General features: G+C 34.0%; 1 protein-coding gene and 1 long non-coding RNA gene across 14 annotated transcripts in view; one reads left to right on the top strand and one right to left on the bottom strand.

Moving 5' to 3' along the window:
- NAALAD2 (N-acetylated alpha-linked acidic dipeptidase 2) overlaps nt 1-20,816 on the bottom strand; it is a 55,593-nt gene that overhangs the window by 18,994 nt on the left and 15,783 nt on the right. For 6 of the 13 annotated variants that reach the window (XR_012422774.1, XR_012422775.1, XR_012422776.1 and 3 more), the window contains exons 6-13: nt 19,214-19,400; nt 14,602-14,695; nt 13,510-13,608; nt 9,828-9,913; nt 9,427-9,546; nt 9,239-9,321; nt 5,184-5,247; nt 4,027-4,094 (exon numbers count right to left, since the gene is read on the bottom strand). Coding sequence is in view for 3 of the 13 variants with exons in the window: in XM_065528845.2 (XP_065384917.1) it covers nt 4,027-4,094; nt 5,184-5,247; nt 9,239-9,321; nt 9,427-9,546; nt 9,828-9,913; nt 13,510-13,608; nt 14,602-14,695; nt 19,214-19,400 (801 nt within the window). In the remaining 10 variants the exon portion in view is untranslated. Of the gene's footprint in view, nt 1-4,026; nt 4,095-5,183; nt 5,248-6,382; nt 9,322-9,426; nt 9,547-9,827; nt 9,914-13,509; nt 13,609-14,601; nt 14,696-19,213; nt 19,401-20,816 lie in introns of those variants that run through there. The other 7 variants (XR_012422779.1, XR_012422780.1, XR_012422781.1 and 4 more) reach the window with 5 other exon arrangements.
- On the top strand, nt 11,841-12,692 carry LOC141408403 (uncharacterized). The gene is made up of 2 exons (XR_012422786.1): nt 11,841-11,945; nt 12,538-12,692. It is a non-coding gene; the product is annotated as an uncharacterized lncRNA (long non-coding RNA).

Below are 20,816 nucleotides of genomic sequence, written 5' to 3'. Positions count from 1 at the left end.
TATATATGTTTATTTATAGAAAAATTATCTTTTTGCAAATGGCAAGAAATAAATCTGGCCCAAATTATTTTTTATTCATGATGCCTACCTGTGTTGGTAATTTTGCCATATCCCTAAGGTGTAATTGCCTACTTACTTTGGTAAACTTTTAAATAGAACTTAAAATTTTTGCAAACGCCATTTTAATGTCTGGCAGCTTAGATTTCTTTTAGTGGGAAGACACTGGAGAAAACTTCAGATATAACATTTGCTTTTGTAAATTATTTTTGCCTAAGAAGACCTACAAAGAGGTCTCAGAACAATAGAGGTGACATAATTTCAAGCTCAGCTTCTTAACCTGTAAGTCTTGGTTTTGTAGGGCAGCAGGGGTTAGTGCCAGGACTCTTCTTTTAGACAGTCTTATTATGTTTAAACAAAGTTAAAATTTTATGGATTAAAAAAAAAAAAACTCTATATAACCTCAGATTTCTACTTAGGAATTTTAAGAGCTCCTCTGTGTGTGTGTGTGTGTGTGTGTGTGTGTGTGTGTGTGTGTGTGGTGCTCATCATGTTGAGCACCAACATGATGTCACAAGTGTCATATTTTTATTCCTTTCATTAAATGTACATTTACAAATTTATACTTGCCTTGTCTTTTGACACTCTAAGAAGAGCAGAGCCATGTGGTGAAAACATTGTGGACTGTGGACTGTGGAGTCAAATTCATCTATTTTATATCTAGACTACTACACATATTGACTATATTTTGTTTGCTTGTTTGTTTATAACCCTGATTTGCTCAAAAATAGACCCAAGGCAGACCCTACTTAAGTAACTGTGAAAGCATTATAACTTGGTATATTGCTTCCCCTCTTTGAACCTTAGTCTTCTCACCTGTGAAAATGGGGATAATGGTAACTTTCTGAACATAAACATCTGATATTTTCTCTGGCCTTTAGATAGAGTTGGTTATTCTAACTTCTGTTTCACTATTCTTAAAAATGTTTTTATGGATATTTACCAAGCACTGACCTCAGTAGAGATGCGGAAATGGAGACATAGTCTCTACCCTCTGGGACCTCACAATGAAATCTAATTGGGGATACACACACCAAACAAATTTTGTAATATAAAATTATAATAAGCAGTTCAAAAGAAAATATCGAAGTGCTATAAAGAGATGTGGGGATGAGAGATAGATACATCTCCAGGTAAGGCCTTTCTGAGAAAATGGCAATTAAATTTAGGAGGATTTAATAAAGATGTTGGCTATTGGCACATGTTTTTGAACAATTTCCCTGTTTCAATCTCATCCCACTTATTTAGAGGCACGAATGTGTTGTGTTTACTGATAACACAAGCCCTCATCAGTGTTCAAGTAGAAGGTAACAATGGTGAATCCGCCCCCTTCCATAGAGTAATGGTAGGGCTGGGAAGTGGTCACTTGCCCTTAGCTTAGCATGAATGAGATGATACTTTATCACTGCATAGAGGGTCCACAGCTTAGAAATAGTCTTGGCACTCCACACCCTTCCCCACCAACATGAGGCAGCTGCAGAGATGTTCTGCTCATTTCTAGCCAGCTAACTGGGTTCTGCTCTCTACTCTGCTCCTGCCAATTTGCAATGGTTGAGAGAAATTCTGTTCCGGTTCCTAGATCCTGCTTGAATTGAATTCCCAGTAAAATCGTCTTCATTTTCTGAATCATACTGTCTCCATAGTAGTGCTAATCAGAAATCATGTCCCATTGGCCTAGACAATCCGGGTCTGTCTGTCTGTCTTTCTTTCTTTCTTTCTTTCTTTCTTTCTTTCTTTCTTTCTTTCTTTCTTTCTTTCTTTCTTTCTTTTTCTTTCTTTCTTTCTCTTTCTTTCTTTCTTTCTTTTTTTCTTTCTTTTTCTTTCTTTCCTTCCTTCCTTCTTTCCTTCTTTCCTTCCTTCCTTCCTTCCTTCCTTCCTTCCTTCCTTCTTTCTTTCTCTCTTCCGTTCTCTCTCCCCCCTTTCTTTCTTTCTTTCTTCTTTCTTTCTTTCTTTCTTTCTTTCTTTCTTTCTTTTCTTTCTTTCTTTCTCTTTCTTTCTTTCTTTCCTTCCTTCCTTCCTTCCTTCCTTCCTTCCTTTCTTTCTTTCTCTCTTCCGTTCTCTCTCTCCCCCCGCCCTTTCTTTCTTCTTCTTTCCTTTCTTCCTTTTTTTTTTTTTTTTTTGAGTCAGGGTCTCTCTATGGCTTACACTCCTGGGCTCAGGTGATCCTACTGCCTCAGTTGGAACTATAGGCATGTGCCACCACACGCGGCTAGATCAGTCTTACCTCAGCTATATGCACTGTCAGAATTGATAGCCCTCCTCTTATTTAGCAGCACTTTGCCCCATTTCTTGCTCCATCAAGCAGCTGCCCTTCCCTCCAAGCTCAGCCTTGTCTCTCATCCCTACCCTATCCTCACATCACCAATATGGCTTGACTATTTGTGCTAACACGCACTAGGGATTAATAAAATTGTAATAATCAGTTCACAGGAGAGTAAAAACAAGTCTTCTTTGTCTACTGGGTCTTAGTATGCCCATAGATAAGCACTTATCTTTGTACAAAGGGGCATAGACGTCAACTTCTCCCTTATCAACTACCAAATTCTTATCATTCCTGACATCAAGGACAGGGATCATCTCTCTAGGACAGCACAAATCATAAATTCCTGCTCCAAAAAGGGTTCTCTCAGTAAAGATTTTCTTTTCAACTTGCTTTTAGATAAGATGCTTTTATGGAACATTCCAATGAAAGGATCAAAGACATCAGCTACCCAAGATGGTGACAGCATTGTGATGAGGAAAATGAGAGGAGTTTCATTTGGAAAACTAGTTTTTAAAGACATGAACAGTAAAAAGAGAGGGGTAAGATTAAGGCAGGAAGTATTAATAGTACCCAGAGAGAAATGATATCTACTTCGTATTGCTATCTAAGGCTGACCTTGAAGCAAACATTTCCACAGGTAAATTCTTTGGCAAGGAACTATTTAAATGATGTTCACAGATATTAAATGAGTAGATTATATAAGTTTTAGAGATTCAGAGTCCTTTAGATTTTAGAGTTTTAAAAATATCTATAACTCATTTAATATTTATAAATTACTGGGAGATTAGCAAGCCTGCAGAATTATTTCCATTTTTGCCTTTAGACTTGCAATTACTTAATGTACTCACTACACTGACATAAAACAATGAACAACCTTGTTAGAAATTCTTTAATGATTTCTCCATAATAGATTTCTGAATTCCTTGGCCCATTGGTTATACCCCATTTCTTGCCATTTTTCCCACCAACGCCTTTGGCTGGGTCATGCTGAGCTCCCTTCAGATCAGGAAATATATTCTTTTATACTTCCACATCTTTTTTAGATACTGTGTCCTCTGCTTAGAATGTCCTCTCCCTTACTTCTACATCCCTTCATTTGACAGAAGCATCAGTGACTCTGCAAACTTCCTCTTATGATCCTCAACTTCCCCCAGCCCCAGGATTTAATATCCTCTATTCCATAACTGTTCTCCATCATATATAGTATCAAATATTCCAGTGAACTCTAATTCCTCATTTACCAGTCTGTGTCCTCTCTAGATTACAGAGTGTTAGAATTCAGTGACCTTGTCCCTTTATCACTATTGCTGCTATAATTCATTTTATAGAGCCTGACATATAGTGACCACTCAATGAATATTTGTTGAATGAATGAAAGAGTAGCTAAGACAGTTTTTGAACCATACGCTTTTCTATTCCAGCTCAGTCTTCTTTCTGCTATATCAAATACCTCTGCCAGATAAATACATGTTACAACTGTTTACACAATTACTAATAAGAACTATTACTAGAACAAAGAAGCTGGTGATAATATCTTATGTCGTATAGGTAAATTGCATATTAAAGATTTTGTTTTGACTTGTTTATATGATTCAATCATGTTCTCTCACCAGCTTAAAAATAAGTACCATTCATTTGGGTGGGAACACATGTTATTCATTTATCCATTCAAAAGAAAACATATGAAGACACATCTCTTTATATACCTCTTTTGTCAGTTTATACACTAATTGGTAAAGAAGGGGTGTACAGTCAACTCTGAGAGTATAATTGCCTGAAAAATAAATAAGACACAGAGTATTATTTCATACTTCTAAGTGAAATTCCGTTTATGATTAATTCTAACTTTATTTTCTAATTTTAAACAAGATATAATGATCTTCAAATCAAAGATTTAATTCCCAAAGAATAAAACAGGGTGGAACTAGTTCTTCAGGAGCAAGAGAGGCTGCCCCATATATTTTGAATAGAAGAAGGTCTTGGTGGACTTTGGTTGCTAAGGCAGCAGCTCTCACAGTGATTATAAGGGTCATCCTTATGGCAGCATTTCTTAGGGGCACTTTGGCAAAGGAAGTGGTAAGTCTGTAGCATTAATTTTTTACTTGTTTCATTCTATGCAATAGTATATATCAAGATATTAGACAAAGCCATGTCAGTAATTATTATGCTCTGACATTTATTTAGAAATAATCACAATACAGTGAAAGCCTAGAGACACAAATCTCTTCATTTTCTGAATCATACTGTCTCCATAGTAGTGCTAATCAGAAATCATGTCCTGTTGGCCTAGACAATCCAGATCAGTTTTTTTTTCTTTCTTTCTTTCTTTCTTTCTTTCTTTCTTTCTTTCTTTGAGAGTCAGGGTCTCTCTTACACTCCTGGGCTCAGAGGATCCTGAGCCAGATTGAAAGGGAGTTTGTAGTTCAAAAGGAGTGAGTACACTTACTTCAAATTTGTTACAACGAATACAGGAAATATTTCTAGACAGAATATTCTGTAAAATCTTTCTTCTGAACTGTTTTAGCCAAATTCTATTAATATCTTCATTGTGAAAATATGTGGTTAATACTAGAGTTTTAAGCAGTAATTTAATATAAACAAATAGTAAATATATCAAAGAAATTAAAAGCAATAGCTTAGTTATGAATGATATCAATTCATATGAATCCTAATTATTTTCTCTGTGGTAAAATGAAAAATAAAGGTATTACTGAGGCATCTCATAGGAAGGGGATATCTGAGGTGCTTAATAATTTAGAATTTATAGGCTTAATAGATGGTAAACTACTCAACAATAAGTAAAAGTTACTTGAAATAAAATTTCCTTTCTGAAAATTTTACTTCAAATTGAAATAAAATTTACCTTCTATAGATGAATCTGAGTTGATATAAGCAATGCTTCTCTCCTGGAGTATTTTGACATTCTCCTACAGTTGAAGCAAAGTTGTTACTTAATTCACATTACTTACAGTTGTGAAAATGTCAACAAAATAAGCAAATTAATTTTGTGAAATAGCGGTTTACAAGTATCTTTCAGAATTAAATAGCTATATTCATCTGTGACCATAATTTCTGAGAAAATGCAGAAAACCAGTTGGTTAACAACAATTATGCAATTAATATAAGAATTAAGGTTACTCTGAAGCAATAGCTACTGTTTACAGAAATAGCAGAGAGCCCTAAGGAAAAAGAAAATATTTTCAAAGTGTGGTTCCTTGATTCCCTGCATCAGAATATGCAGGGATGTGGCTCCTATATTCTAGGGCCCTGCCCTAGATCTACTGAATAAGAACTCACAGTGAGGCTAAAAGTGGGGCCTGGAAATCTGTATTTTATTATTTTATTTTATGTTTGAGACAAAGTCTCACTCTGTTGCCCAGGCTGGAATGCAGTGGGACGATCTCAGCTCACTGCAACCACTACCTCCCAGGTTCAAACAATTCTTCTGCCTCAGCCTCCCAAGTACCCGGGATTACAGGCATGTGCCACGATGCCTGGCTAATTTTCGTATTTTTAGGAGAGACGAGATTTCACCATGTTGGCCAGGCTGGTCTTGAACTCCTGACCTCAGGTGATCTGCTCACCTCAGCCTCCCAAAGTGCTGAGATTACAGGCATGAGCCACCGCGCCGGGCTGGAAATCTGTATTTTCTAATAGATATAACTGGCAATTGACTTTTGCACACATTGAAGTCCGAGATCCATTTATAGAGGGGATACCCAAGTAAATTTATCATTCCAAAAGTAAGAAATAGAAAATTTCCATTTGTTTATATTTACTATGTATATGGAGAAGTGAACAAAAAACAAAGACAAAAAATTAGAAAGAGAGGAGGCACACATTAGGACAAAAACAAGACTCTCTTTCGCTCTCTCACTCTCTCTCCCACACACACACAGACACAGATTCAAGAAAGATAAAGCAAGACTAATGCACTTACACACAAAGAGGAACATACTGAGAGCCCTCCACCTCTCTCTCTAGCTTGTTAGCTTTATAAAATATGTTTTAGTAAAAACATCTAAAGCTGTGTGTGGTTATGGCACACAAAAAAAACTTTACCTCTTTTCACTGGCTTGCATAGGCCAGGTGATAGTTGACTCCATTACAGAGAAATATAAAATGAGAATTTCCATTATAACAGATTTATAGCAAAAATGAAGAAGATTCCTCACGTGTATTTAAAGAAGGTCAGCATGCTACTGAATATAATCAAAAACCTGGCACAAAACTGGAAAAGTGTATTGAAATTGCCTTTTAATGCACATGTTTATAAATTAATGCAAAGCATTTTTATTATTTTATATATTACATTTCTTTATGTTCAGCTGCTGAAAAATTTAAAAAACAGATGCATGTGTTTATGTGTATTTATATATGTATCACAAGAAATCACATGTTTCTAAATCACATGTTTCTAAAAGCAAATGACCTGAGGCACCAGAGGGGCAGGAGGAAAAAGATAATGACCTGAACTAATAAAATTTGATTCATCAAATTAATGTTACAGTTTCAAAATGCATATTAATAATACCAATGTGAAAAATAACAATTTGCAGTGTAAATGTAATCAACAAAGGATAAGTGATACCAGACAAGTAACTGTGAGTGGGATTTTTACTCCCTCTATATTTGTTTGATTCATATTATTCCTATCATAGTATTTTAAACTAATGTAAGAGAAAATAAGTTAGGAGGAAAGCCTTTTTTTTTTTTTTTTGAGACAGAGTCTCGCTCTGTTGCCCAGGCTGGAGTGCAGTGGCGCAATCTCAGCTCACTGCAAGCTCCGCCTCCCGGGTTGACGCCATTCTCCTGCCTCAGCCTCCTGAGTAGCTGGGACTACAGGCGCCCGCCACCACACCTGGCTAATTTTTTTTTTTTTTTTTTTTTTTGTATTTTTAGTAGAGACGGGGTTTCACCGTGTTAGCCAGTAAGGTCTGGATCTCTTGACCTCGTGATCCGCCCGCCTCGGCCTCCCAAAGTGCTGAGGTTACAGGCGTGAGCCACCGTTCCCGGCCGGAAAGCATTTTTAAAACTGAACACAAGGGCAAGACAGGTACACCATATTTTAAAACAGCTCTATAAAATCTGGACTTATAAATGATAAATAGCAGATGGAGGAGGGCAGGTAAATACTTATGTAGTGCACCTACCTAGAAATACCACTGGACCCAGCAATCCCATTACTGGGTATATAACCAAAGGAATATGTCATTCTATATAAAGACACATACACACATATGTTCATTGCAGCACTATTCATAATAGCAAAGACATGAATTCAACCTAAATATCCATCAATGACAGACTTGATAAAGAAAATGTGGTACATGTACACCTTGGAATACTAGACAGTCATAAAATCTAATGAGACTATGTCCTTTGCAGGGACATGGATGGAGTTGAAGACCATTATCCTTGGCAAACTCATGCTGAAACAGAAAAATAAATATCATGTTCTCCCTTATAAGTGGGAGTTAAATTATGAGAACACATGGAAACATAGAGGGGAACAACACACACTACGGACTTTCAAAGGTGAGAGAAGGGAGAAGGGAGAGGGTCAGGAAAAATAACTAGTGGGTACTGGGCTTCATACCTGGGTGAGGAAATAATCTTTCACTAGTAATATCACAATATTAGTTTCATAGAGTCTCAAAAATTACTACATTTGAGTCATAGGTTTAACATTTCAAACCAGGTTTTTCAAAATTCTCTCTTCACCTAGTTTTTAAAATAGTTTTTCAAATAACTTTCAAAATGATATACATGTGAAAAACTAGGTGAAGTTAGGGGAGAAGTAAAGATGAAGAGAAAAGGGAGCCAACATTTATTGATCACTTACTGTGTGGGTTAAATGAGTTAAAATGGGCAAATCACATAGCTACTGTAAAGCTCAATAGAATTAATATTGCAATTATTATTGCTATTAATACATGATAACACTCTTCTAGAAGAGATGTGATCACAAATTGTGTGTTTATTGAACTTAGTCTTACAGAAAAAGTAAAAGTTTACCACTGGGTCAAGGCAGGCAGGATATGCCAACTAGAGAAATCAGCTTGTAGAGTTGTTGAACAGCATGGCAAAATCCCATGACACAGTTTACCTATGGAATATACCTGCACTTGTACCCCTGAACTTAAAATAAAAGTTAAAAAAATGTATATGCTTACCTTTTACATTTAGGAACTTAGAGATTACTTGACAGAGAGACTAAAAGAAGAAGTTGAAAGTAAAGGGCCCTAGGAGAGACACTTAAATATAAATAATTAAGAGTCAGTGACAAATGACAATCAATCATATGTGAAGAAAAAAAAACCTACCTCTGAAATTGTAAAACAGGTCAATTTATTAAAGTAATTCAATTCACAGAATTATCACTTTATACTTAACAATGAAGCACCTATCTGTTGTAAATGCTAAAGTATACTTATGGTTGCCATTTTATATGGAATCTGTAAATGTGAAAATATAGTCAATATATGGCCATCTTAATAGAACATCTTATATTTTGTCAGATGGAAGAACTCTACAGAAACTTCAAAAACGTGAAAATTAGCTCTAAGCATCTGTATCAGTTTTTAGGTATGTTAATTCTCTTATCAAAAACATCTTGCTAATTTTGATTATTTTGAGCTTAGTGATTTTACGTATTTTTTAATAAAACAAATACAAATGGCAACTAAAATATTTTGACCAGACACAATACATTTGTTTGTAGCCTAGTAATGAGAGGTTATTGCCAAAGTGATGTGAAAGTAAAAACAAACTACTTCTTAAATTCTCTTGAGTCATTCTCCAAATCAAAACCATATTAGGTAATGGAATGTATTTTGATCATCCTGAGATACATACATATTTGTTCCCTGTTGACCAAAAAAAAAAAATAATAAGAACCTTCTTTGTCTTATTTACCTCAGCCCATTCTGTGGAACCCAGAAGTCCAAATTCTTCTGCATCCCAGCTGGCAAAAATGATAGTTCTTCTAGGTCTCCAGCCTGTAAGTATTGTTAACACAGGTGGTTAGGTACAACTGCCTAAAAAATAAAAGAAAATTAAGCAAGTCACTTTTTGTCATCATCTAGGAAAGAAAGGTTGTTTACCTTTACTCATCAGTTTTCCAAAACTCCGGGCAATTTCTTGCAAAACAGCAACCCCACTGGTTGGGTCAATAGCTCCAAATACCCAGGAGTCCCGGTGACCTCCCAGAATAACATACCTGTCTGGAAAATATTATGTTCAAAAAATCTACAACTTTGAATACATTATAAATATTTGTGATTTATGTTTTTAAAATAAAAATTATCTTGCTTGAGTTTCCTCTATAGAAGACAAGAAACACTATAAAGTAAAATCTTCTTTTAGACTTGTACCAGTTTTCCTCAAAATTTAGCAGTTTCAAATCAGCCAAAAAAACCCACATCAATTGTTGTCTACAATTTATCTTTACTTACTCTTTAATTTTTGTAGAAACAAAATGTTTTAAAAAAATTATCTGACTCACCAGGTTCCACAGATCCTCTGATAGTTCCAATTACATTGTAAATCCTTGTAATTTTATTGATGTTATGAACATGCATTCTAACCTTCCTAGAATTTTAAAAGGAATAAATTAGTATAGCAAATTATGTTTTTTTACAGTGTTTTGTTATTAAAAACTATCTTCATAATAGTGCGTTATTATAAAAAGCTGTGCAATAGCATAATGAATTCTCATATCTCTACTACCTAAATTCAATAATTGTTAACACTGTTGAAGCATTTGCAAGTAAGGTACAGACATTATGCGAATTTACTTCTAAGCACCTAAGTATGTGCCTTGAAGTCAAATTTTAAAAGCTGTCTATTTTATGTTATTTTCTCATAGCTAAATTGTTATCTATTTAAAATTCAAAATATTCTATTATTCAAAATGTCTTCAATATTTATTCTAAAATGTAAAAATATACCCCAGTTAATTATGAAAACAAAGAAGACAGCCCATTATGTAATAAAGAAAGAAGTATAAGCATATTATTTGAATGTATCTGTTTATATTAAATCCTAGGTTCAGTAATTTTCTTCATGATTGTGGAAATGATAAGTAAGTTTAAAAGCTGGCTTAGTGCCACCTATAAAAAACATAAAAAATTCTGTTGTTAAATGAGAATTTGGGAAACTCCTACTAAAATGCACAACTACATAATGAAATGTTTCTAGGCCATGATTGTTGATTCTGATTTGGGTCAGGCTTTTAAATATTCATTCATGAGTTACAATCAACTGAATTAGAAAACAAGGGAAAATACAATCAAGCTTAGCCAGACAGAAAAAAAAAGTGTCACACACATTTTATGAATCCAAGATGACATGGGAAAATGCTAGTTTTCCCCAAGAGAACAAAATTAATCATAGTTTATTCTAAGGGTAGGGAGACCGCAGTTGTTTCTAGTTTGTGATGGAAGAACGAATAAGACCCTGAAACTTGTATATTGTTAAGAACAAATTCTGGCTTCCCCCACCCCCACCAAAAGTATACTGTGCTTCTCATATTTAATCCATTCACAATATTCAACTAAGATTACCTCAGAGGAAAACTAATCGATGGGTATTTTTTTTTTCATTTTAAGGCATTAAGTAAATGGTTTCTTTTTGCTACTGACAGATGAAAATTAATAGCAGAAAAGAAGAAATATTGTTTAGCATGTGTTTCTAAAAATATGGGCCTTAAATATATGATTAGTAAGAAACCTAAATTCATTGGTATTGTGTCATTAACAGAAAAAAATCAAGTAAAGAAAAATGCAACATATGAGGAATGAAAAAAATTGATATTAGTCTAAACAAAAACATAGGCTATCTGCTAAGATTCTCAAAGAAGCACATCTCCATCTTTAAACCTATGTCTTTCTCGTTTTTAGTATTTTTGAGCTCCAGAAGAATATACATTTGTCCCATTATTACTTTATCACGTTTCAAATAAACTGAACTCCAGAATGGAGTCTCCACAGGGAGGAGATATTTTGCCTGCTTTGTTCACTGCAGAATCACCAGAACCCAGAATGGTGCCTGGGGCATAGGAAATGCTCAAGAAATATTTGTGAAATAAATGAACATAATCCTGTAAGGAAAAATTGGGAAAAACTTTGGCTCATCCATTCATTATGGTCACCTTTACCTGTCAGTGTTCTTAACTAGACTATTTTACAGCTCTGTAGAGAAAGAAGTTAACTTGTAGAAATATGAAAGTAATGCAAATAATTCAATTCCATTGAAATGCACAATCTGTCTAGTGAATGTTTGTGTTCCTTTCCTCACTGTGGAAGATTTTTGGAGGTTCCACTTTGAGGTACAATGGATTCATTTTGCAGAACCAGGTATGGGCAGCTTAAATCAATTCTTCATATCTTCTTTTGGCTCTCACATGTAAATTCTAAGCAACAGAAGAAATTTAACTTTGCTGATACTCTGTATCCCTAGCTTTATTTTTTCTCTACTGATGTTGTGTTTTATGTTTCCGCATTGCTCAGGGCAGATTAAGTTATTCCTCATTGGTGGCAGCAATGATTTGGAGTTTGCCTTTATGTCTTGTCATTTGATGATATCTGTAAATGGATTAATGGATTATCGAGATCTCTGTGAGGTGAGACATGAGAGAATCTAGCTTTTAGTTTTGTTGTTGTTGTTTGTGTATTTGTCCACTTTGAGTTCTAACCAATAGAGAATTCTGTGCTCACACTGAAGGAGCACGGCTATTTTATATCTAGACCTAGGAATGTTTATGTTTTTGAGTTTACTCTTTAATTGTTACTAAAAGTGTAGAACTGAAGTTATATGTTTTCTCTGTCTATATGTTTCTGCTTATAAATCAGAAAGGGCTTTACCTTTCATTGAATAAGTTATGTTTTCCTTTCTCTGGAGGGTATAAGCAAATAAGATAATAGTCTCTTAAATTAAAAGAACACTGTTCTGATTGAATTATAGAGATAAACACATATAAATCAAACATTTATAAACTTATTTTAAAACAAGGAAATTGGACTTCTAATACTTTAAAATTTCTGGAATAAAAGAAATCTTACAGAAACTAAAAAAATATTCTGAGAATCCAAATTCACATAGTTAAGGGTAAATTGTTAGCAAACAAGACTGATTCAATACTTTTGGTTTAATAAAAACAGTTATATGCACTCTGATTTATCAGTATTACATTTTTCTCTCCCATCACATTTCAGGCAAATCAAACTTCTTGAAGTTCTGATCATGCCATGCTGTTCAACAACTGTACAAGCTGATTTCTCTAATTGGCATTTCTTGCCTGCCTTGACCCAGTGGTAAACTTTTACTCTTTCTGTAAGACTAAGCTCAATAAACACGCAATTTGTGATCACATCTCTTCTAGAAGAGTGTTATCATGTTTTAATAACAATAATAATTGTAATATTAATTCTATTGAGCCTTATAGTAGCTATGTGATTTATCCATTTGAACTCATTTAACGCACACAGTAAGTGATCTATAAATGTTGGCTCCCATCTCTCTTCATCTTTCCTTCTCCCTTAAGTTCACCTAGGTTTTTTTTTTTTTTTGAGATGGAGTTTCAGTCTTGTGGCCCAGGCTCAAGTGCAATGGCGCATCTCGGCTCACCGCAAACTCCACCTCCCGGGTTCAAGCGATTCTCCTGCCTCAGCCTCCCAAGTAGCTGGGATTACAGGCATGTACAACCACGCCTGGCTGATTTTTGTATTTTTAGTAGAAAAGGGGTTTCTTCATGTTGGCCAGGCCGTTCTCAAACTCCCGACCTCAGGTGATCCGCCTGCCTCGGCCTCCCAAATGCTGGGATTACAGGCGTGAGCCACCACACCCAGCACCTTCACCTAGTTTTTCACATGTATATTACTTTGAAAGTCATTTGAAAAACGATTTTAAAAATTAGGTGAAGAGAGAATTTTGAAAAATCTTTGAAATGTTAAAACTTAGAATTCAAATGTAGTAATTTTTGAGATTCTATGAAACTAATATTGTGATATTACTAGTGAAAGAATCCAATATTTCATTTTGTAAGTACTTCTTAAGTAATGTAAAATTGTTAACTGTTTAGTAATGAAAAAGAGATAAGCAAATTATCCCTGGCAGAACAGTTATCTTGACATGTTTCCATTAAAAATATAAAACTTTTTCAGACTGTTAAAGTAATGCAAAATTACCTGGAAGAATTATTCCCTGTAAAGCCAGGTCCGATACTATAACTCACATTGAGGGCTCCCTTCCAGCTCTCATCTGGTGGAGCGATTCCTCCCAAGTGGCTGTCAAAATAAAATGAAAGTGACAGAAAAAGGCTGACTATCACTATTTCTAAGGAGAAATTATAAAGTTTGATGACAATATTTCATTCATATATAACACAAATATTTGTCATTTGTGCCAGGTACTGTCAAAAAGTCCCCGCTTTGTGGGGTTCATATTCTAGTGAGAGAGCCATACTAAAATCAATATGTAAAATATGTAATATGTTAATGATAAGAGCAAAGAGAAAAAATAAAATAGTGATGGCAAATGGGAAGCCCATCTCCTTATTTTTGACCTTAATTATTTATGTGGGGATTCACTGAATCCAAGAAATCCTAAATATAGGAAATTAATGACTCCATTAAGGAGAATAAATTAATTTGTAAAGAAGCTGCTGATTACATAGTAGGCACTCAAACAATTATTAAGTTGTAATACTCATACAGGCATTTAAAAATGGCAGTTGAGAGATATGTAAAGAAATGTCAGTTATAGAATACAATAATTGTTTACTATATTTTAAATATGGTGCTAAGTATTTTACACATATGATCTCATAATAACACTATGAAGGAGAAACAGTTACTAGCTTCATCTTACAAATAAAGAAACTGAGTCAGAGAAAGTTTAAGCAACTGGTTCAAGGTCATACCTCCAAGTAAGTGGGGGGCATTGTCATATTCTTATAATACACGTTGAATATAAATATCTAATGAATACCTATGAAAATTCAATTGCTTGAAAAATCTCAAATCAGAATTATCTTTGGACATAGTTTTGTATGAGAATTTCATTTGCAGCAAACAGACAGATATTTTATTTTTATTTCTTAGTCACCAAATGACTACTTTTATGAAATGAAAAGATAGTATACTCTGTTATACCTATTTCAGGAGTAATTTAGTTATAAAACTTTATGTTTAACATAAGAATGCCATACTGGTTTTTGATGAGAAAATAGACACCTAGTGCAAAATATCTTAATCTCATATCCAACAAGAAAACTATACCGTAATAATATTTCTGCATCATTATATCCAATGGGATGTACAGGTATTTTGGGGATTCCCACTCCTTCTTCAACATCAAGTCTGAAAGTGTATTCTAAAAAATCAAATGCATAAAATGAAAACAATTTAAAAATCTGAGCAAGAGATATACAGGGATTTTTTGCATTACCATTGCAGATTTGCAATTATGCCAAAATTAAAAGTTCCCGGCCGGGCATGGTGGCTCACACCTGTAATCCCAGCACTTTGGGAGGCCAAGGTGGGCAGATCATGAGGTCAAGAGATCGAGACCATCTTGGTCAACATGGTGAAACCCTGTCTCTACTAAAAATACAAAAATTAGCCAGGAGTGGTGGTGCACACCTGTAGTCCCAGCTACTTGGGAGGCTGAGGCAGGAGAATTGCTTGAACCCAGGAGGCAGAGGTTGCAATGAGCCAAGATCAGGCCACTGCACTCTAGCCTGGCGACAGAGCAAGACTCCGTCTCAAATAAATAAATAAATAAATAAATAAATAAATAAATAAATAATAAATAATAAAACTTCCCCCAAAGTCAGACAATTGTTTTACCTAATACATCTTACTTAATAAATCATTTACATTTTAAGGTAATGTTAATTATAGAGATGACAGTTTTCCAAATTTGTTTTGACATTTCACATAATTTTCTTGACCTTTACAAGAATATTTTATTTCCTCAAGAATCTTTTGAATCTTTCTCAGAGAAACGTTATTAACAAGATGCTTAGAAACTGTGTCCCAGATTCTGAAACTATAAATAATTGGAAAAAAACCCAAGAGAACATATGCAATATTGGGAATAAATGAGAAACATCTTATTCAAATAGTAATGTAATATATTATCATTCAAGGAAGACTGAAAATTATCGCCAGCCCTAAAACCTCATTGGAACTGTGGCTTTCAGCCAAGATAGAGTTAAAGGGACCAAATTTACCTTCATGCCTGAAACACCTTATTTTTTATTCACCTTATTTTATGTAAATGAAACATTTTAAAAATAATAAAATATGTAAAATAATAGTTCTATCATGAGATTTTTATTAGGTAAGTAGCTTCATGAAATAATTGACTGCTGAAACAAAAATTTTAACACTATAATTAGGTAGTAAATCAGTAAGTATATAAGACTTTCATAACACTATTAACTAATTTGACCTAATTGACATTTACAGAATACTCCAACCAAAAGCAGAATATGCATTATTTTCAAGTGCAAATAGAATATATATTAGATAGACCACATTCTGGGCCATAAAACATGTCTCAGTAAATTCTCAGTATGTTCTGTGACCTCAGTGGAATTAAATTAGAAATCAATATTAGAAAGATACCTAGAACGTCCTCAAATATATTAAAATTAAATAACACATTTATAAATAAACCATGGGTCAAAGTAGAAATGAAAAGGGAAATTAGAAAGTATTTGGAACCAAATAAAAATAAAAACACTCAGCCTAGGCAACACAAGAAGACCCATCTCTAAAAGTAAACATTAAAAAATTAACTGGGCATGGTGGTACATGCCTATAGTTCCAGCTACTTGGGAGGCTTGGGCAGGAGAATCACTTGAGCCTGGGAGTTTGCGGTTACAGTGAGCTGTGGTTGGACCACTGCACTCCAGCCTGGGTGATAGATAGGGTGACAGAGTGGGATCTTGTCTCTAAAATAAAGTAAAACCACAATATATTAAAATCTGTAGGATGAAGCTAAAGTAGTGCATATAGAGAGAGGTATAGCACTAAATAATCCATCTTAGAAAAAAAGTTAAGTTTCCGACAAATGACATCAGTTTCCACTTTCAGAAACTAGAAAAAGAACAAATAAAGGCCAGAATAAGCAGGAGAAAGGACATGATAAATATCACAGCAGAAATCTAAGAAATAGAAACTGGCTGGGTTCCTGACGGCTCATGTGTGTAATCCCAGCACTTTGGGAGGCCAAGTCAGGAGGATTGCTTGAGTCAAGGAGTTTGAGACTGGCCAGGGTAGCATAGCAAGAGCTATCTCTATTTAAATTTTTAAAAAGCAATAGGAAACAAAAATAATAGTAAAGATAATCAATGAAACCCAACCTGGTTATCTGAGATCAATAAAACTAATAAACTTCCAACAAGACAGATCAGGACAAAAGGAGAAATGACTAAATTGCTAACATCAGGAATAAAGGAGAGAATATCACTCTAGTACCTGCAGACAGAAGAATAGTAAGAAAATATTATAAACCACTCTATGCTCATAAATTCAACAAGTTAGATGAAATGGACAAAAATCTTTGTAAAAATGCAAACTACCAAGACTCACTTGAGAATAAATAGACTATATATAAAAGAAATTCAACTTGTAGTGAAAAACAGTTCTCCATAAAAAACTTCAGGCACAGATAGGTCCCTGGAGAATTCTACCAAGTATTTATAGACAACATTGAACCCATTCTTTATAAGCTCTTGCAAAAAAGTGAAGATGAAATGGTTCCCAACTCATTCTAAGAGGCCAGCATTTCTCTGATACCAAATGACATAAAGATATTACAAAAAACTAAATCTACAGCTTAACATCCCTTATGACCATAGACAGAAACATTCTTAAGAAAAATAAATCAAAAATTCAATAGTATGTAAAAGGATAATACATTGTCACCAAATTGGATTTATTTTAGGATGACAGGGTTGGATTAACATTAAAAACAATCATATAATTTAACAAAAGTAAATAATAACATATGATCATCTCTATGTGCATAGAAAAAAAACATTTGGCAAAATCTAATATACATTTCTAATAAAAACACCCAGTATATTAGGATAGAAGTAAATTTCTTCAGTGTGACAAAAGGAATCTATAAAAAACCTAGAGCTAGCATAATATTTAACAGAGAAAGAGTGGATACTTTCCCTGTTGGAACAGAAGTAAAAAGCGAGTATGTCTGTTGTAACAACTTCTATTCAACATTGTACTGGAGTACCTCTATAAAATGTATATAAAAAGAAGAAAGAAAAAAAATGTCCTGGAGGTTCTAGCCAGTACAATAAGGCAAAAAGAAGAAAGAGAGAAAGGGAGAAAGAGAGAGAGAGAGAGAGAGAGAGGAAGGAACGGCATGTAGATTGAAAACCAAGAAATAAAATTATCTTCATTTGCAGATGACATAATCATGTATGTAAAAATGCTGATAGAAGCTACAAAAACTAGCAGAATTGATGGGTTTAACAAGTTTGCAGGATACAAGACCAATGTATTTCTTCTAGAAATAGAATAATGTTTTCATTTCCTAGTAATGAAAAGTTGGAATTGAGACTACAATAGCATAAAACTATGAAATGTTTGTGGATAAATCTGACAAAAGGTATGCATGATTCATACAGTGAAATCATAAAACTTTGCTGAAAGAAATTAAAGATTGCGAAGTTACATTTTATTTATGGATCAGAAAAGTAAATATTGTTAATTCAATTCTCCCAAATATTGCCAATTCTCCCCAGATTGATTTATATATTTCATTCAATCTCAATCAAACTCCCAGGAGGCTTTTTGGTGAAAATTGTAAATTAGTTCTAAAACTCACATGGAAAGGACCAAAATTAGGCACAACGTTTTGAAAAATAGAAGCGTTGTAACCTGGAAGTTGTACACATCTGTTAGAATGTATAATTGAAAAGACTGGCATACTAAATATTGGTGAGGACATAGCAAATAGAACGCTCATACATTACTGTTGAAATATAAAATGAAACAACTTCAGAGAACAATTTAAAAATTTCTGTGAAAGTTAAATATCCAACTAACCATAGTATTCAGGCATTTCACTTCCAAATATTTCCCAAAGAGAAATAAGAGAACACGTACATACAAGGTCTTGTACAACAACTGTTCATGACACCTTTATCTGTAACAGCCCCCACACTGAAAGCAATCCAAATGTCCATCTACAAGTAAAGGAGTAAACTGCGGTATAGCCATTCAAGGGAATACTACTCAGCAAAAGAAAGAAAAACTATTGACAAAAATGCCAACATGGACACATTTCAAAATAATCATGCTGACAGCAGAAAGCAAGAGGAATGGTTGCCTAGGGATTGGCATGAAGTGGGAAGGAAGAGTTGAGAGGGTGGGAATATAAACAGATGAGAAGAAGCTTTTCTGGGATAATAGGTATGTTCATTATTTTGATTGTAGAGGTCATTTCACGTATGTAAAACTTCAAATTTTGTGTTTTAAATAACACAAAAACTCATTTGTTTTAAGAAAAAAAAAAAGAGAAATGTATGTATTAAGAAGAATACAATCCATCGGTAATTCAGGGAACCTAAATTGTCATTTGTTAAAAGGAACATTACTTTAGGTATGAGGATCAGTATCTCTGAACTCTAATAAAGGAAGAAGGAGAATATGAGTTTACTCCCCATGCCGACATCTCATGAAAATTTAAAATAATACAAGAACAAATGTTTTAAAATTCCTAGCAACAGTAATCCAAAACGATATAAGTGTACTCAATTTTAGTTTAATATTATTCTGAACATGCTTGCTTTTCTTCCTTTTAAAAGGGCAAGGAGTATTTTTGCAAAATTGGTGGACTGATAGGCTCATCCCTCACCTTTTGCTGGATAGCCTGGAGTGAGTGGGTCACCAGCACCATTCAAATTTAACACATTTCCTCTCTGGGCTGCAGTTCCAGGAAGATTCCATCCTTTGGGATATGGCTGTACCTCAGGAGCAAAGTAGTCAGCCGGATCTGAGTACAGGATGATTCCTATGGCTCCTGCTAACATGGCATTTTTAACCTGCAGGGGCAATGTGCAATTCATAATGCAGATATGGCAAATGGTTGGCTTATTCATATAAGAAAGACATTAATTTAATAATGGAAGGATATTTAGACACTGCCTTTTATCATACAATTACACATTCTGTTCTCTTGGCTTTGAACACAATTTCCCACCTGTTAGACCTAACAGACTTCCATTATTCCATGGAATTCTAAACAAGTTATCATTTCTTCCGTGAAACATTCCTATTATAACCCGCAACTGTAGAATTAATGTTCTTCCTTTGTAGTTCTACATTTTCTATATTATAAGATAGCTCATAATGTATTAAAATATCTTTTAAATGTCTATCTCCCCTATTAGGCTGAGGGTGTTTTTGAAAACATGAACCATGTCTTCTTAATTTTAAACTACTCTAAAATCTTGCACATCATAGAGTAAGCATTCTACAAATATTTATGGAACTAAACTGATTTAAAATTGTATGCAGAGCAGTCATATTTTGAGAAAAATGGCCCAGGGCTTTTGTAAACATCTTTCTAACAATTCAAACTGGCCAAGAATAGGAAAATGTACCCTGTGAGATACCAAATTCTTCTTCACCAAAAGTATTGTAGCAGAAGATGGATAACAGTCTTGATTCATAAGAATGCATTCCAATATTTAGAGAGCACCCTGTTATATCACTCAGAGTATAATCTGTCACAACTTTTTGAAGGAAAATTGATGATGTCTATCAAAATTTTGAAAGAATATACACTATTATTTAGCCATTTAATTTCTATGAATCTATACTACAATAATCTTCACGCAAATTTCTGAAGCATATATTGACAAGGATGTTCACAATTAAATTATTTGTAGTAGTAACAAATTCAAGATAAGACAAACATCATCAGTAGTGGAATAGTTAAATAAATTGCTTGTCAATTCTGTGAAATATGATGCCATCATTTAAAATAGTGAGGTAATTAATAAGAAGTTATATAGAAATTACTAAGTACCAGACACTATCCTATGTGCTTTCAAACAAAGTCATTCAATAAGGACTCTATGAGATTGGTGCTATTATTGGCATTCGCATTTTATATATGAGGAAACTTTGCAACAGAGAAGTTAAGTAACATGCTTAACTTAACATGCTTACTGTTACTTAATACGTTAAGTAACAGTAAAAGATCTAGAAAGAATAGGATCTAGACCAGAACCCAAGTGATACGGATCTATGGTTCTATATTCTTAACCAATGTATTACATAACTCTCAATGTGCAGACATGAAGAATATGAGTCTTGGCTGAATGAAAAAAATTAAGTCTTGTAATATACAATGTAAAAGGTAATAAATATGTGTAAAATGGGCATATAGGGACAGATGTATTTATATTCCACATAATTAGATTTGAGAAAAGCTATTAAGATTGATTATATCT

This window comes from Macaca fascicularis, chromosome 14 (assembly GCF_037993035.2).
Source record: "Macaca fascicularis isolate 582-1 chromosome 14, T2T-MFA8v1.1".
Lineage (NCBI taxonomy): Eukaryota > Metazoa > Chordata > Mammalia > Primates > Cercopithecidae > Macaca > Macaca fascicularis.
This window is presented reverse-complemented; position numbering and strand designations above follow the sequence as displayed.